Raw genomic sequence first — 19,453 nt, 5'->3', positions numbered from 1 at the left:
AAAGACTAACAAAGGCAAGTCGCTTTATTCAATTATACTTTCATATTTATTTGTGATTGACATAAAAATGCAATTATATTTATGGCTATTGGTCAGTATTGAAACATTTCAAAGAATCGATTTGAATGGAGAAAACTTTTTTGTTTTTTTTCTGCCTACGGCAATATTTAAAATATATTTAAATAAAATTAATAAATATCATTTTGTTTGTTTTTATATATTTTGCAGCTGCATCAGTGGCTGTTTCATCGTGGACATTGGTGGCCATATCATGTGAACGTTATTATGCCATTTGTCATCCATTGCGTTCGCGAACGTGGCAAACCATTAATCATGCCTACAAAATAATTGGCTGTATTTGGTTTGGCAGCATTGTATGCATGGCGCCCATCGCTATATTCAGTCAATTGATACCCACAAGCAGACAGGGTAAGTTTCTACAGTCATCCTCAAACAGTAGGGTTACCCCTTCTGTCAAAATATTTGTACAAGTCATGGTGTTTACTATTCTCTGTGTTATTTTGATTAATTATTGATAGCTCTATAAGTAAGGAAGTTTTTATTTTGGTTAGTTAATGTTACAGCATGGTGTGAAATTTAATTACTAATTGATTTTAAATGGGGAATTTAGTAGCATGACAAATGTGCTTTGTAATTATTTACCAAGATTGTCATGCTACATGAAAAAACATAAATATGTTAATAGGGAAAGATATTTTGGTTTGAGGTGAAAATCTGTATTTCTTACCAAAAAAATCGCATAAAAAAATTCTATAATAACGCAGCAAAAGAAAATTGGAAGTTGTTCTAAAGGCACAACTCCAAAAATCCCTCCAAAAATCTCCTCCCAAAGATGTTGTATTTTAGCTACACAGGAAATTATTTTAATTAACATACAACATACAAAAGGAGACGAGAATATTGCTTAGGGTCGGCCCCTGAGCACGGTTGCCTCAGTTGGTGGAATTCTACCAAAAATGGTAGATTTTATTCCTCTTCAAAAATTTTCTATAAAAAAATATTATTTTCTATAGAAATGAAATTTTGATAAACTTTGTATGGAAATTAAATCTTGATAAAATTTTGTATGGAAATTAAATTTTGACAAAATTTTATATATAAATAAAATTTTGACAAAATTTTCTATATAAATGAAATTTTAATAAAATTTTCTATGTAAATAAAATTTTGACAAAATTTTCTATATAAATAAAATTTTGACAAAATTTTCTATATAAATATAATTTTGACAAAATTTTCTATAGAAATACAATTTTGACAAAATTTTCCTATATAAATAAAATTTTGACAAAATTTTCTATAGAAATAAAATTTTGACAAAATTTTCTATAGGAATAAAATTTTAACAAGATTTCCCATAGAAAATGTTTTTTTTTGGCAAAATTTGCTTTTTTGTAGATTTTTTTTCTAAACTTTTGTAAATTGTTTTTGACTCGAGTGGCAACCGTGCCATCTCCGTCTGTCCGTCCGTCTGTCTGTGAACACATTTTTGTGATCATGGTCTAGGTCGCAATATTAGTCCATTCGAATTTGGCATAAATGTGTGTTTTAGGACAGAATAGAACCCTACTTTTTTTTTGAAAGAAATCGGTTCAGATTTAGATATAGCTCCCATATATATCTTTCCGCGATATGCACTTAGATGGCCCCAGACCAGAATTTTACTCTGATTTATTTCAAATATTGTACAAGGGGAACAATTGCTAGTGTCATAAAGTCTGCTAAATTTGGTAGAAATCAGATGCAGATATGGCTCCCATATATATCTTTCGCCCGATTTACACTCATATGATCACAAGCTAGGGCCTGACTCCGATTTATACCAGAAGTGTAATTAATATTCTTACTTTGATTGAAATAGGTGCAGAGTTACATAAAGCTCCCATATAATATACCCGTATGACGACCGGAAGTCATAATTTCACTCCGATTATCTTGAACTTTTTCACAGAGTGTACATGTAAAATATTAGCAATGTGTGTTAAATTTGGTCAAAATCGGCTCAAATTTAGGCATAGTTTCCATATATATGCTCCACCAATTTGAGCAAATATGACCCAATTACCCACATTTTCCTTGTAAAATCGTCAGGATAAAAACAAAAGCTTGTAAAAATGAATAAAATTTTCCTATACCTCTAATATCTATTAACCGATAAATCGTAACGATACTTTTGCAAAATTTAATAAAACTGACTTTAGATCTCAATATTTACCATATTTATACCCTGCGCCACACTGTGGAACAGGGTATTATAAGTTAGTGCATATGTTTGTAACACCCAGGAGGAGACGAGATAGACACATGGTGTATTTGGCAATAATGCTCAGGGTGGGTCCCTGAGTCGATATAACCATGTCCGTCTGTCCGTCCGTCTGTCCGTCCGTCCGTCCGTCTGTCTGTGAACACATTTTTGTGATCAAAGTCTAGGTCGCAATTTAAGTCCAATCGCCTTTAAATTTGGTACATGTTCCTAATTTGGGCCAGAATAGAACCCTATTGATTTTGGAAGAAATCGGTTCTGATTTAGATATAGCTCCCATATATATCTTTCGCCCGATATGAACTAATATGGACCCAGCAGCCAGAGTTTTATACCGATTTGCTTGAAATTTTGTACAAACATAACACTTAGTCGTATAGTCAAGTGTGCAAAATATGATTGAAATCGGTTCAGATTTAGATATAGCTCCCATATATATCTTTCACCCTATATGGACTTATATGGCCCAGAAGCCAGATTTTTAGCCAAATTTGGTTGAAAATTTGCACTAGGAAGACAATTAGTAGTATAGTCAAGTGTGCAAAATTTGATTGAAATCGGTTCAGATTTAGATATAGCTCCCATATATAGCTTTCGCCCGATATGAACTAATGTGGTCCTAGAGGCCAGAGTTTTGGCCCAATTTGGTTGAAATTTTGCACAGGGAGTAGATTTAGCATTGTAGCTATGCGTGCCAAATTTGGTTGGAATCGATTCAGATTTAGATATAGCTCCCATATATATCTCTCGCCCGATATTCACTTATATGGACCCAGAAGCCAGAGTTTTATCCCGATTAGCTTGAAATTTTGCACACGGAGTACAATTGGTAGTATAGTCATGTGCGCCAAATTTGATTGAAATCGGTTCAGATTTAGATATAGCTTCCATATATATTTTTCGCCCGATATGGACTTATGTGGTCCCAGAAGCCAGAGTTTTGGCCCAATTTGGTTGAAATTTTGCACTACGAGTACAATTAGTAATATAGTCATGTGTGCCAAATTTGATTGAAATCGGTTCAGATTTAGATATAGCTCCCATATATATATTTTTCTGATTTCGACAAAAATGGTCAAAATACCAACATTTTCCTTGTTAAATCGCCACTGCTTAGTCGAAAAGTTGTAAAAATAACTCTAATTTTCCTAAATTTCTAATACATATATATCGAGCGATAAATCATAAATAAACTTTTGCGAAGTTCCCTTAAAATTGCTTCAGATTTAAATGTTTCCCATATTTTTATACCCTTCACCACTACTGTGGTACAGGGTATAATAAGTTTGTGCATTTGTATGTAACGCCAAGAAGGAGTAATCATAGACCAACCTTTTAGTATACGGATCGGCTTAGAATTAAATTCTGAGTCGATTTAGCGATGTCCGTCTGTCCGTCTGTCTGTCCGTCTGTCTGTCCGTCTGTCTGTCTGTTGATGTATTTTTGTGTGCGAAGTACAGCTCGCAGTTTTAGTCTGATTGTCCTAAAATTTGGTATAGGGTCCTGTTTCGGCTCAAAGACGATCCCTATTGATTTTGGAAAAAATCGGTTCAGATTTAGATATAGCTGCCATATATATTTTTCACCGATCTGGTCATAATTGGCGTGTATAACAACCGATCTTCCTCAAATTCCGTACATCCGAATATTTTATGAGTCTCGAAAAGCTTGCAAATTTCAGATTTAGATATAGCTCCCATATATAGCTTTCGCCCGATTTACACTCATTTGCCCACAGAGGCCAATTTTTTGCTCGGATTTATTTGAAATTTTGCACAGGGAGTAGAATGAGCATTATAGCTATGCGTGTCAAATTTGGTTGAAATCGGTTCAGATTTAGGTATAGCTCCCATATATAGCTTTCGCCCGATTTACACTCAAATGACCACAGAGGCCAATTTTTTGCTCCGATTTAGTTGAAATTTTGCACAGGGAGTATAATTAGCATTGTAGCTATGCGTGCCAAATTTGGTTGAAATCGGTCCAGATTTAGATATAGCTCCCATATATAGCTTTCGCCCGATTTACACTCATATGACCACAGATACGGATCGGCTTAGTATACGGATCGGCTTAGAATTAAATTCTGAGTCGATTTAGCGATGTCCGTCTGTCTGTCTGTCCGTCTGTCTGTCCGTCTGTCAGCAAAATCGGTTCAGATTTAGATATAGCTCCCATATATAGCTTTCGCCCGATTTACACTCATTTGCCCACAGAGGACAATTTTTTGCTCCGATTTAGTTGAAATTTTGCACAGGGAGTATAATTAGCATTGTAGCTATGCGTGCCAAATTTGGTTGAAATCGGTCCAGATTTAGATATAGCTCCCATATATAGCTATCGCCCGATTTACACTCATATGACCACAGAGGCCAATTTTTTGCTCCGATTTAGTTGAAATTTTGCACAGGGAGTAGAATTAGCATTGTTGCTATGCGTGCCAAATTTGGTTGAAATCGGTTCAGATTTATATATATCTCCCATATATAGCTTTTGCCCGATTTACACTCATATGACCGTAGAGGCCAATTTTTAACTCCGATTTAGTTGAAATTTTACACAGGGAGTAGAATTAGCATTGTAGCTATGCGTGCCAAATTTGGTTGAAATCGGTTCAGATTTAGATATAGCTCCCATATATATGTTTTTCTGATTTCGACAAAAATGGTCAAAATACCAACATTTTCCTTGTAAAATCGCCACTGCTTAGTCGAAAAGTTGTAAAAATGACTCTAATTTTCCTAAACTTCTAATGCATATATATCGAGCGATAAATCATAAATAAACTTTTGCGAAGTTTTCTTAAAATTGCTCCAGATTTAAATGTTTCCCATATTTATACCCTTCACCACTACTGTGGTACAGGGTATAATAAGTTTGTGCATTTGTATGTAACGCCAAGAAGGAGTAATCATAGACCAACCTTTTAGTATACGGATCGGCTTAGAATTAAATTCTGAGTCGATTTAGCGATGTCCGTCTGTCTGTCTGTCCGTCTGTCTGTCCGTCTGTCAGCAAAATCGGTTCAGATTTAGATATAGCTCCCATATATAGCTTTCGCCCGATTTACACTCATTTGCCCACAGAGGACAATTTTTTGCTCCGATTTAGTTGAAATTTTGCATAGGGAGTAGAATTAGCGTTGTTACTATGCGTGCCAAATTTGCTTGAAATCGGTTCAGATTTGGATATATCTCCCATATAAAGCTTTCGCCCGATTTACACTCATATGACCACAGAGGCCAATTTTTTGCTCCGATTTAGTTGAAATTTTGCACAGGGAGTAGAATTAGCATTGTAGGTATGCGTGCCAAATTTGGGCGAAATCGGTTCAGATTTAGATATAGCTCCCATATATATGTTTTTCTGATTTCGACAAAAATGGTCAAAATACCAACATTTTCCTTGTAAAATCGCCACTGCTTAGTCGAAAAGTTGTAAAAATGACTCTAATTTTCCTAAACTTCTAATACATATATATCGAGCGATAAATCATAAATAAACTTTTTCAAAGTTTCCTTAAAATTGCTTCAGATTTAAACGTTTCCCATATTTTTTTACTAACATTGTGTTCCACCCTAGTGCATTAGCCGACTTAAATTTTGAGTCTATAGATTTTGTAGAAGTCTATCAAATTCTTCCAGATCGAGTGATATTTAAATGTATGTATTTGGGACAAACCTTTATATATATAGCCCCCAACACATTTGACGGATGTGATATGGTATCGAAAATTTAGATCTACAAAGTGGTGCAGGGTATAATATAGTCGGCCCCGCCCGACTTTAGACTTTCCTTACTGGTTTTTTACTAACATTGTGTTCCACCCTAGTGCATTAGCCGACTTAAATTTTGAGTCTATAGATTTTGTAGAAGTCTATCAAATTCTTCCAGATCGAGTGATATTTAAATGTATGTATTTGGGACAAACCTTTATATATATAGCCCCCAACACATTTGACGGATGTGATATGGTATCGAAAATTTAGATCTACAAAGTGGTGCAGGGTATAATATAGTCGGCCCCGCCCGACTTTAGACTTTCCTTACTGGTTTTTTACTAACATTGTGTTCCACCCTAGTGCATTAGCCGAGTTAAATTTTGAGTCTATAGATTTTGTAGAAGTCTATCAAATTCTGTCCAAATCGAGTGATATTTAAATGTATGTATTTGGGACAAACCTTTATATTTAGCCCCCCTACACATTTGACGGATGTGATATGTTATCGAAAATTTAGATCTACAAAGTGGTGCAGGGTATAATATAGTCGGCCCCGCCCGACTTTAGACTTTCCTTACTTGTTTTTAAATAACATTGTGCTCCGCCTAGAGCATTAGCCGATTTAAATTTGAAGTCTAGAGATTTTCTAAGAAGTCTAAAATATTTTGTCCAAATCGGTTCAGATTTAAATGTATGTATTTGGGGAAATAAATAAATATAACGGATTGGATATATAATAAATGTAACGGATTGGATATAGTATCGAAAATGTGGATTTACAAAGTGGTATAATATAGTCGGCCCCGTCTGACTTTCCTTTCCTTTCCTCTAAGTGGTTTCACTGCAATGTGGAACGCCGTTCGTACTCGGCCATAAAAAGGAGGTCCCTTGTCATTGAGCTTAACATGGAATCGGGCAGCACTCAGTGATAAGAGAGAGGTTCACCAATGTGGTATCACAATGGACTGAATAGTCTAAGTGAGCCTGATACATCGGGCTGCCACCTAACCTAACCTAACCTAAGATCGCACGTTTTAGACAAGCGATAGAATGCACTACTCCTCAATAAAAATTGTTTATTGGGCAAAATATCACAATTTTTTTTAATTTTTTTTTTAATTCACACTGACTTCGGATCACATCTAAAATGTGATGCAAATTCAGGGCAGCGGAAGTTGAAATGGTGGACATCAGTCCTATGACTTGTTTGCACCACTTCCGAATCCCAAAAGAACATGTTCGCTACGCTTTGATTTTTGCTGGGAACTACTGCCCAGTACCAAAATTTTTAAAAATTCTTCTCTAACGCCTACATATATGTTATACCTATTCATTCATTTGTATGCACATAAAGGGTTATGGTGTATTGGGTACACCGGGTGGTATACGTATCAGTGCATCATAATTTATTACTTATACGTGATGGTGTCCAATCTTAAGAATATACATTTTGTGAATACACTTTTGCGAAGTTGCCTAAATGTTTCCAGGTTTAATGTTTCCAATATTTTTTACAAATATTCCGTTCTACCTCAGGTTATTGGCCGACTTAAATTTAAAGTCTATAAATTTTGTAGAACTCTAACAAATTTTGTCCAGATGGGGCCTGATTTAGATATATGTATATGGGAACATAATCGTTATAACATATACAGCACCCGACACATAGGAAAGATTTGATATGCTATCGAAAATATGGATCGGCACCGCCCGACTTTAGACTTTCCTTATTTGTTTTTTACTAACATTGTGTTCCACTCAAGGACATTAGCCGACTTAAATTTTAAGTGTATAAATTTTGTAAAAAAATTTGTCTAGATCGAGTCAGATTTGATGTATGTTTGGCAATGTTTGGGACAAAATCCTCCACATATAACCGACCGATTTGATATGTTATCGAAAATATGGATCTACAAATTGGTGCAGAGTATAATATAGTCCGCCCGCCCGACTTTAGACTTTCCTTACTTATTGACGTTTATTTAAATTCAGTAAAAACTTAAAAATTTTCTAAATTAGAAATCTATAATTAACCAAAATGTTCTTTCCTGGTGGGTTCACTTTTTTTGTATGTACGTTGAGATTTTCTTAAAGGAAATTATTGTATGTTGTTGTAATTGATCCATTTATTTACACCGTTGTGCAATGGTTAGCATGCCCGCCTTGCATACATAAGGTCGTGGGTTCGATTCCTGCTTCGACCGAACACTAAACATTTTTTCAGCGGTGGATTATCCCACCTCAGTAATGCTGGTGACATTTCTGAGGGTTATAAAAGCTTCTCTAAGTGGTTTCACTGCAATGTGGAACGCCGTTCGGACTCGGTCCCTTGTCATTGAGCTAAACATAGAATCGGGTAGCACTTAGTGATAAGAGACAAGTTCACCACTGTGGTATCACAATGGACTGAATAGTCTAAGTGAGCCTGAAACATCGGGCTGCCACCTAACCTAACCTACAATATTTCACTATTAAATGATCATATTAAGGTCATATGTAGGCAATAGCTTTAGAAGCAGCCATAAGCATTTTATGGTAGTATTAGTTAATGGACACACTAGCCAAATATTTGAAAACTGAGAGTGAAACTTTTTCAAGGGAGATTTTCGAAATATACAGATACCATTTTCTTATCCAAATACAATATTAACGCAAAATATTTAATGGTTTGTCTATGACTACGAATTCTTTTTGATCTGCTAAATATTTGCCCAATGTGGTCATTGCGTAAGTCTTAAGTCCTTAGCTTATTGCCAAATAAAAACAATCCTTTTGCCCTAGCATCACTAAAGCTAAACCATTTGAATTATATTACTGTTTCTCCCAAATCAAGATTAGCAAAATGAAGTTTTGCACAATATCCTCGAAAACAAAAAGCCAAGAATGTAATAGAGCCATTTAATTTCCATAATAAATATCACACTCTTGTAACGTAATCTTATGCAAATTGGCATAATTCAAGCAATGTCGGAAATAAATTTTGAGCTATGTATTCATAGATCCATAAATCTTTATGCACAGCAAACGAGCGTCTATTCATATAACGAACATTTTCATTAACTCTATATCCCATGCCATGGAGATAGAGTTTTCGCAAACATGGTTTATGGTCGCATCGTTTTTTTTTTTTTTTTGTTCTTCTTGAAAATGGATAACTTAATAGGTAATTGCCATAATTTATCTTAAACTGTCAGACCTATGGCAATTTGGTTGTTTTGTCTTTCCCTGTCTCACGCAATCGCGTGTTGGCAATCTTAAAATTGGGTAATCAGGAAATCATTCGCATCACTGAAGTTGGCTGCTGTAGTCGTTGTCGTGTTTATCGAATTTAAGTCAGTTTTTCAAATTATTGTGTATTTGGGCTAGTTGTTCAGTACTTGAGGACTTTAAGTGCCCTAAAATGGACACTGAAGTGGCCAAAATAGAATTGAGCATAAATTTTGTTTACTATTGTGAGTTAAATGCTTCTTGTTATCAACTATAAATACAAATTCAAAAATAAGACAATGCTTATGGAAGACAATAGAATTTCATGGCAGTCCATAAATTGAAGAGAACAAAATATATTTTGTAAATAGCCATATTGTTAATAATGAGATAACCAATGAGTAATGGATCTATTAGAATGTGAACCTGGACATACAATCGTCAGTTCAGCGAACCTTAAAAAGCCACCTCTATGTATTTTGTTATTTTTGAAAAAAAAAACCCTAACCATACAGAATCATAAGAAAATCTATAAAGAAGTATTTTGTGTACATATTGTGGGCGTGTGAGAGGGTGTTGTATGGTAAATTTGGTATCAGAAGAAAGGTAATTTTGCGTAGATATGGCAAAAAATATTGACGTTGTTGTGTTGTAGTTTAAGAGTGAGAGCGAGAGAGTTGTTGTTCGGTTTATTGTAGCGTGTGGGAGCGTGTGTGTACATTGTGCGTTGGCTTTTGTTATGCTGGCATGGGGGAGAGTAAGTTTGAGAGTGATAATGTGAGAGTTGATTGGGAGCTAAAGCAATGGGAATAATAGAATTGTAAGATGGTAATAGATAGGGTGGGTGGGGGAGTGGGTGGTTTTAAGTTTTACGTAGTAAAGTGATCAATTAGCCGTGTCTATTTTACTTATTTTGTTAAAGAAAATTTAGAAACATAAATTACACTATTTTAATTTAAATTTATTTAAGCCCGCTGCTATAGGGATGCCATATACGAATATATGGTTGTTGCAATAGGGGTATATTTTGGATAACTACAAATTTCATACTACAGTGTAAAGGAGAATAAAATGTTCGTATGAAATGTTTATGTACATTCACAGAAAAAGTAATCTGTTTTATGGCGAAAATCGAAATTTTGAGATTTCCACAAAGCGTTGTTAAAACCAAGAAAATATAATACTTTGATGCAATTTTTTTACTACAATTCACAAAATCAGACCCTCTCATGGAAGAAAAAAATTAACTAGAAGCAAAGAACAAAATCATAACCATTTTAACCATACTGTAGTTCATTGTTACAATTTTTGTGCATCGCATGAAAACTTTCTTTTGCGTTAGATCATATTGAATTTACGTGTACGGTAATTGAACGTAATACCCACGTTTAGTTCATAAAATGTTTGACACATACTCAAAAACAGGAAAATTTCATTGGGATTTGGAAAATTCCAAAAAAAAAAAAATAATAATCAAACGGAACTAAAAACAAGTAAGGAAAGCCTAAAGTCGGGCGGGGCCGACTATATTATACCCTTCACCACTTTGTAAGTCCACATTTTCGATACCATATCAAATCCGTCCAATGTGTTGGATGCTATATGAATCTATACACATATATTCTGTATATCTGAGCAGATCTGTACAGAGTTCTGCAATACTTATAGATTTTACATTTAAGTCGGCTAATGCGCTGAGGTGGAACACAATGTTAGAAAAAAAATATAGGAAACATTTAAATATGAACCAATTTTGAGGCAACTTCGCAAAAGTGTATTTATGATTTATCGGTCGACAGATGTGTATTAAAGTAATAGAAGAATGTGAGTCATTTTGATAAGTCTACGACTTGGCAGTGGCGATTTGATAAGGAAAATGTAGGTATTTCGGCCAGTTTTGCTAAATAGGAAAAACATATATATGGAATCTATATCGGAATCTGAACCGATTGCAATCAAATTTCACATGCATAGTTACTATGTTGAATCTACTCCCTGTGCAAAATTTCGCGTAAATCGGATAACAACTTTGACCTCTGTGGTCATATGACGGAAAATCGGGCGAAAGATATATATGGGAGCTATATCAAAATCTGAACCGATTTCAACCTAAATAAGCACGCATATGCAGAACCTTAATTCTACTGCCTGTGCAAAGTTTCAAGTTCAATTCTACTCCCTCTGCAAAATGTCACGTAAATCAGAGTAGCAATTTTGCCTCTGTGGGCATATTAGTCCAAATCGGGCGAATGATATATATGGGGGCTGCGACCTGTACTTTGTGCACAAAATTACATATACAGACAGACGGACGGACAGACAGACAGACAGACGGACATCGCTAAATCGACTCAGAATTTAATTCTAAGCCGATCGGTATACTAAAAGATGGGTCTATGACAATTATTTCTTGGCGTTACATACAAATGCACAAACTTCCCAGCAGAAAAATTTGGAAGTTCTTCCAAAGGCACAACTGTAAAAGCACTTCCAGAAGATGCACTCCCAATGACGTTCTTTTTTTAACTACCAAGGAAGTTCTTTTAATTCAATTTTTTATAACTTGGTTTTTTCATACATTTAGTGGGTAATTTTAACTTTTTTCTTTCAAATAGGTTAAAAACATAGTAAGAAGTCATGAAATGTTACAAATCATTTAAATTTTGTCGAAAAAAATGCTAAATCCAATCTGAAAAAATTGTGCATTTTTGAAAATAGTTGAGGTCAAACGTTTCCGACAAGCGTTAGAATCCATTAAAAATTATAAAAATTATTTATTTGAAAAAATATCACAGAATTTTCAAATTTACATCCAAAACATTGAATTCGGATCACACCTAAAGAAGTGATGCAAATTCAGTGCAACGGCTGTTTAAATGGAGGACTTCCGTCCTATGACAAGCCCATGTTAAATTCATCGCTTCTGCGTCAATTTTGCACCACTTCCGGATCCAAAAAGAACATTTTCATTACTTTTTTGGCGACGCTTTTTTTGCTGGGTTATTATACCCTGTACCACAGTAGTGGTGAAGGGTATAATAAATATTTTTATTTTTTTTGCAATAAAAAATACGTTAAATTTAACGTTATTTTAGCTACGAATTTTATTCAATATTTTAAGACCGGTTGCATAAATATTTAAGAGAGAGAAGGAGAGAGATGCGAGTAATGCGATGGTATTTTGTATAGTAAACGATAGTAACGGGATGGGTGGAGGAGTGTAGTGAGTGCAGCAATTTTACAAAGTATTGTTGGGGGAGTGGATGGGTGGTTGTATGTTTTACGTGTTAAAGTGATCAGTTATAATTTGTCAAAGTAGTATTATAAAGGGTGATTTGTTAAGAGCTTGATAACTTTTTTTTTAAAAAAAACGCATAAAATTTGCAAAATCTCATCGGTTCTTTATTTGAAACGTTAGATTGGTCCATGACATTTACTTTTTGAAGATAATTTCATTTAAATGTTGACCGCGGCTGCGTCTTAGGTGGTCCATTCGGAAAGTCCAATTTTGGGCAACTTTTTCGAGCATTTCGGCCGGAATAGCCCGAATTTCTTCGGAAATGTTGTCTTCCAAAGCTGGAATAGTTGCTGGCTTATTTCTGTAGACTTTAGACTTGACGTAGCCCCACAAAAAATAGTCTAAAGGCGTCAAATCGCATGATCTTGGTGGCCAACTTACCGGTCCATTTCTTGAGATGAATTGTTCTCCGAAGTTTTCCCTCAAAATGGCCATAGAATCGCGAGCTGTGTGGCATGTAGCGCCATCTTGTTGAAATCACATGTCAACCAAGTTCAGTTCTTCCATTTTTGGCAACAAAAAGTTTGTTAGCATCGAACGATAGCGATCGCCATTCACCGTAACGTTGCGTCCAACAGCATCTTTGAAAAAATACGGTCCAATGATTCCACCAGCGTACAAACCACACCAAACAGTGCATTTTTCGGGATGCATGGGCAGTTCTTGAACGGCTTCTGGTTGCTCTTCACTCCAAATGCGGCAATTTTGCTTATTTACGTAGCCATTCAACCAGAAATGAGCCTCATCGCTGAACAAAATTTGTCGATAAAAAAGCGGATTTTCTGCCAACTTTTCTAGGGCCCATTCACTGAAAATTCGACGTTGTGGCTCGTTAGTAAGTCTATTCATGATGAAATGTCAAAGCATACTGAGCATCTTTCTCTTTGACACCATGTCTGAAATCCCACGTGATCTGTCAAATACTAATGCATGAAAATCCTAACCTCAAAAGAATCACCCTTTACTATATATTTCGACTTCAAGCAGAAATTATGCTATGTTTGTTGACAAGATGCAAAAAGACAAGAAATTTAAAGAAAATTTCAATAATTTCAAAGAATTTTTCACAATTATTAAAGACAAGTTGACCTTAGTGAAACAACATTTGCTTTCATGTTAATATAAGCATTTTTAAGTCGAATCACTTAATTACGAGAACAAAATATATGGACAGAAAGTCGGGCAAATGGACTTACCTAACCCAATTTTAAATTTATTTCTTAGGACTTTATTTTATGTTTGCGGCCATTGATACAGATTCAATGGATCGGGAGTGCATTGATAAGAAGACCACAGTGTAACTCACTCGCCATGGCAATAATAGAATTGGGTTACGATAGAGGGGAGTTTGGTGTGGGGAGTGAAAATTTAATATTTCTTAATAAAAGCGTTTGCTTCCAAAATACAAAAAAGAAAAAATTAACTTTATTGTTTTTGTAAGTTCAGAAAATTTTTAAATTTGAAACCATATTTAAATGTATAAAAATTCCATTATAAAAGTCATCATAGAAAATTTATGGATAAATTTTGAAGCATCCTTTATAATTTAGGTTTTTAAACTGGCATTTGATTGTACGTGAGTACCTTTATTAATAAACCGCGAAAAGGTAGCGAAAATTTGATAAATGAGATCTGTATCCTAATTTTAATTTTATTGGTCCAAGATTTAAAGCCAGATAGGTAATGAACCCACATCTTTGGCTCGAAATCAATACCAAAATCCTTAAAGGAAGCTCAAAACCTTTGGTAACAAATAAACTTTTTTTTATAGGTTATCGACTTAGAAGTGGTGATTGTACTAGGAAAATGTGGCTATTTTGGCCATTTTTACCGAAATCGGAAAAACGTATATATGGCAGCTATATCTAAAACTGAAATGATTTCCATAAAATTCGGCATGCATAGTAAAAATGTTAATTATAGTCCTTGTAAATAGTTTCAGGTAAATCTGAGTCTCTGTTGTCATATGACTGTAAATCGGGCGATAGATATATATGGGAGCTATATCAAAATCTGAACCGATTTCAACCAAATTAGGCACGCACAGTTAGAATGTTAGTTATACACTTAGTGCAAAATTTCAAATAAAATGGAGAGAAATTTTGGCCTCGGGTCCACATAAGTGCAAATCGGGCGAAGGATATATAGTTGAGCTATATATAAATTAGCACGTGCATGGCAAAAATGTAAATTCTATTGTCTGTGCAAAATTTCACGTAATTTTCATTACAAATGGTAGAATGGTAGTTTATCACTCTGTGCAAAATTTTACGTAAATCAAAGTAAACCTATGGCATCTATGGTCATATAATTGCATATCGGTCGAAATATATATGGAGACGACTAAATCTGATCCGATTTCTTTCAAAGTCAAGTCAAAATACATACTTGTCCCAAATTTGAAGTCGATTGGACTACACTGCGACCTAGACTTTGATCACAATTTTTTTTTTATTTCTTAAACATACCACAACTGCTTAAGTATAATACTACGACTAGTCCTTAGTATATAAGACTAACTAGTAGTTTTTTTAATATATGTTTAACTATGAATGTGATGCAGCTTGTGATTCAATGTACAATTCGCTGGGCAAATCTGCTCTTCAGATCTAGAGGCTTATACCGACTTAGTCTTCGGGTTACATTGGCTTCTAAAAGTTTAGGAATTTCCGGATTTATGTGATGGTGCAGACGTGTTTCATAGTTGTCTGCTGCTTGCTGAATTTTGATTTTCAGATCCCTATGTAGATCACTGTTCCTTATATACCAAGGGGCATTTACAATATCTCTCAAGATTTTGTTTTGGAGTATTTGAATACCTTGAATAATACTTTCTCTAGCGCATCCAGAGCTGGATACCATACGCCCATATTGGCTTTAGGACTTGTTGGTATATCATAAGTTTGTTTTCGATGGATAATGATGACTTTCTACTTATCATCCATTTCAACTCCCGATATTTTAATTCAAGGGCTTTCGTTTTATTTGATACATGGGTTTTCCAGTTTAATTTGCTATCTAGTGTCATTCCAAGGTATTTTGCAGAGTCAGCTACCGGTACTTGTTGGCCTTTTATGAAAATGGGTTTATATTGTATTTGTCTTTGCGTGAAATCAACGTGAACAGATTTCGAACTGTTTAAGTTAAGTCCCCATTTGTTCGTCCATGCATCTACTTCCACCAGGGCGTTTTGTAGTTTCAATGTTGACGCTTCATTGCAATTTCCTCTAGCTATTAAGACCGTATCGTCGGCGAATGTCCCTATCGTACATTGTGAATGTGAGGGAAGGTCATATGTATATAACAAGTATAAAACTGGGCCCAATATACTGCCTTGTGGGACTCCAGAGTGAATTGGAAAGATTTCCGAATAGTCATTTCCGTGCTTGACCCGAAAACATCTATCATTTAGATACGAATCTAATAAGTTACAGTAACTTTTCGGTAGAATTGTTTTTAGTTTTTTTTTTTAGCAAGGCATGCCCTACTCTATCAAAAGCCTGGGATATATCCAAAAATACTGCTGAACATTCTTCCTTTTTTTCGAAGGTTTCTTCAATATCGAAAGTTATCCTATGGATTTGCCCGACTTTAGAATGTCCCTTTCGAAAACCAAATTGATGGCTTGGTATGATATTTCTTTTTTCAATGTATTCGTTGAGACGCTTGCATACAATCTTCTCAAAAAGTTTTCCAATCATTGGTAAGTAACTTTTGGAATCTGTTCCTCGCATGCAGTATAGCTTTTAATAATATTTGAGGTTGACTTTTTTGAAAAAATTGAAGATAAAAAATTTGCGAAAACGGTATTTTGCATGGTTCGAATTGGCTGGTTAAGAGTTTTTGGCCGGTTTAGTTTTTTTGTGGCTTTCCATAGGGAATAATTAGTTTTACTGTCGTAACTCAGTTTAGATATGAACTGAGAAAACGTCACATTGTTGATTTTCTTAATTTCCTTCCTCACTTTTTTTGTCAAATCATTCAACAGTTTTCTATCATGAGGAGATCTGCTGTTTTGCCATTTCTTTATTTGTTCCTTTTTTGTTTCACCAGGTTTCTTATGTGCAAGGGATACGAGTTACATGAAGTTGGTTTTTGGTATGTCGGTGTACTATTCCAACAAGCATTTTGAATTACGATTGTGAGTTTATTGGTTTCATTTTCAAGATCATCTGGAGTTTCGATTGGTGTATATGAATTTAGGCCTTTATTAACAAGAGTATTAAATAATTCCCAGTCTGTGTCTGAGCTTATTAATTGTGGCTTTTCAACGTTAACAGTTTTTTTGTTTTTATACGTACTTTTATACTTTGCATCCACACTGTTTTACTGCTTTTATTAGTTCTCTTCCTTTCGTTGTGGTCAATCTTGATCCCCATTGAATATGTTAAATGATTTTGTAGTATTTCGGTAGTCCTCGACTTCCACAGTATTTATATTGTAAGACTTGTTGTTGAGTAACTTGATCGTAAAATCATTTTTAACAGTTTTTTTAACAAGACTGTGTAACTCGTTGTAATTTTTATCAAAAGAAACTATTATCGGTGGTGGCCTGTTTAGTTGTGCATTTCTTTCTCTCTCTTTTTTACGCATTTCTTCCGCTTGTTTTGTTGTGGATGGCTCTGTTGATAGCATAAACCCTTTGTTCCTGTTTGCTTTTTTGTGTCTCTGGACGATCCAGTCCGTTTCACGATTGAGTTCTTCTCGTCAGAGAAGTACTCACCATTCATGGTTTTATCAGCTGTTGGGTCATCGCCGGTTTGTTGTTGGTTTTGTGTTTCAACAATTTCTTCAGAATTCAAATCGATTTCCTCTCTGAGCGAATTGTTTTCATCTTTCAATTTATTGTTTTCCTGGAGAAGGTTATGAACATAAGCTTCAAGTTCATTGACTCTCTTTATTAAATTGACATTAATTGCTTCCAATTCTTTTACCCGATTTACCCTGAATTCGGATAAACTATTTCTTGGTGTGTCTTGGTGAGAGTTCGGAAAACTCATTGTTTGTTTGTTCTTAATGGGTTGTTTCTACTATCTGTTCCTACTGGGTTAGTTGTAATCAGCTGGTTGGCCTACTAACCAACCGCTGTGTAAAGTAGACGATCCGGTATCACTAACAAATTTTCTGAACGAATAGAACAGATGTATTTGTTTACTTTTTTCTTTACTGTCTCTATCAGCAGCGGTGGTTTTTGTTTGTAATATTTTTATAGCAAAGTATTTAAGTTTTTTTGTGCCAAAAAAATGAAAAAATGTTAATGAGATATTATCGGTTACACAGCCCGACCCGTTCATAGCCGAAACGCAAAAGTTGCACAGCACACGGTAGTGTTTGTGTGAAACCAAATAACACACTTTTATTTGATCTATATCAATGTTTTTAATAGTTTTTATAAAGCCTTATATACTTTCGACCGAACGTAATGAAACAACAAAAAAGGATTACAAAAATACGTTTACAGACGGACAGACAGATATATTGACCCGGGGCCCGACCTTGAGCATTAGGGCCAAAGACACCATGTGTCTATTTCGTCTCCTTATATTTTTACTGTTTAACTCCAATAAATATCACTTCATCCAAAAGATTGTCTAGTACAATATTGGCTATCATCGCGGAACGGAATGCAAAACTTGGTTGAGATCAACAGAGGAAGAAACAACAACAATAGCATACAAACAACACACTGCAACGAGTATTTACAACAAAAACAAACAGAACAGACAAAATGCAATTAGACAACGTTGTGTACGAACTAACATGCAATGGAAAAGAAAGGGAGACATGCAATATCGTATGCACTATGTGGGTACAACATGAAGACAATTGAAAATACGAATGGCAGAACATGAAGCCAACATAAACAAACATAGAGAAAGAACAGCTTTAGCACAACACATAGCATAGACTTCAAAGCTGTTAAAATTCTCGACAGAGAGAGAAACGAGAACAAACGTTATACACTGGAGAGCCTACGTATTCAACAGAGAATAGAGACGTCAATGAACACTAAGGAAGACAAAGATAACACCAAATTAGAGTATTCCATTGCATCAGTTTAAAGAGTAAACATACATAGTTCTGTGATATAGATTTTAAGTTTTGGTGCAATATTTACATTTTATTTATTTATTTAGTTATTATTATTGTTTGTGGTGTCCAGATTTAATGATTTATAAATGAAACAAATGTAATACAATTGTAAGTAAGAATTAAAATCTACAGTTAATGAAATCTAAATAGAATTTTCCTCTACGGATATTTCAAATAAAAAAATTCTTTGGAAGAGATCGGAAAAAAGCCGACAAAACGTCGATAAAAAGATGAAATATCCTTGTTTTATTGATATTTATATACTTTGACCTAAACAGCCCATTAAAATAAACAAAAAATTTAATAAAACTAAGTGGTCATAAAAAGAAAACAGAAAAAAATAATAATAAATATATATTTTTTAAATTTGTTCCTCTTTTAATTCTACAAATATTTTGTCGTAAATATCACTTTTAGCGAGAAATGGTTTGGTACACTTATCACATATTTTTTTTTTTTTGGAAATTGTTATTATATTCACGGTTGTCACTTGTGCCAAAAATAATTTACCAAAATTTGAAAAATATTTTACCACGAATCCAACAAATTTAAAATAAATTTTATAAAATGTTTTTTCTTCGAATCAATGAAATAATCTCCTTTAGCTACAATTTCTTGGGTGTCTTGATATCTCTTGAATTGTAAAATGTCAAAATTTAAATATTTTAACGGTTTTAGCTTGAACCAAAAATGGAAAGTTGTTTTTTTCTACAAGAAGGGAGAAATTACTCAAAATGGGCACTGATGGTATGAAATAATACGAAAATTAAAAAAAATTTAAAGTATTAAATTTATAGAAAATTTCGTCAAAATTTTATTTCTATAAAAAATTTTGTGAAAATTTAATTT

At 34.3% G+C, this 19,453-nt stretch overlaps 1 protein-coding gene across 1 annotated transcript in view; it reads left to right on the top strand.

Moving 5' to 3' along the window:
- Nucleotides 1-19,453, top strand: part of LOC142232176 (uncharacterized) — a 212,278-nt gene that overhangs the window by 173,551 nt on the left and 19,274 nt on the right. Inside the window, exon 2 of the mRNA XM_075302894.1 lies at nucleotides 229-429. Within this exon, the coding sequence (XP_075159009.1) occupies nucleotides 229-429 (201 nt within the window). The remainder of the gene's footprint in view (nucleotides 1-228; nucleotides 430-19,453) is intronic.

Source organism: Haematobia irritans, chromosome 3 (assembly GCF_050003625.1).
Source record: "Haematobia irritans isolate KBUSLIRL chromosome 3, ASM5000362v1, whole genome shotgun sequence".
Taxonomy (NCBI): Eukaryota; Metazoa; Arthropoda; class Insecta; order Diptera; family Muscidae; genus Haematobia; species Haematobia irritans.
The sequence above is the reverse complement of the archived record's forward strand: the minus strand, read 5'-3'. Positions and strand labels throughout refer to the sequence as shown.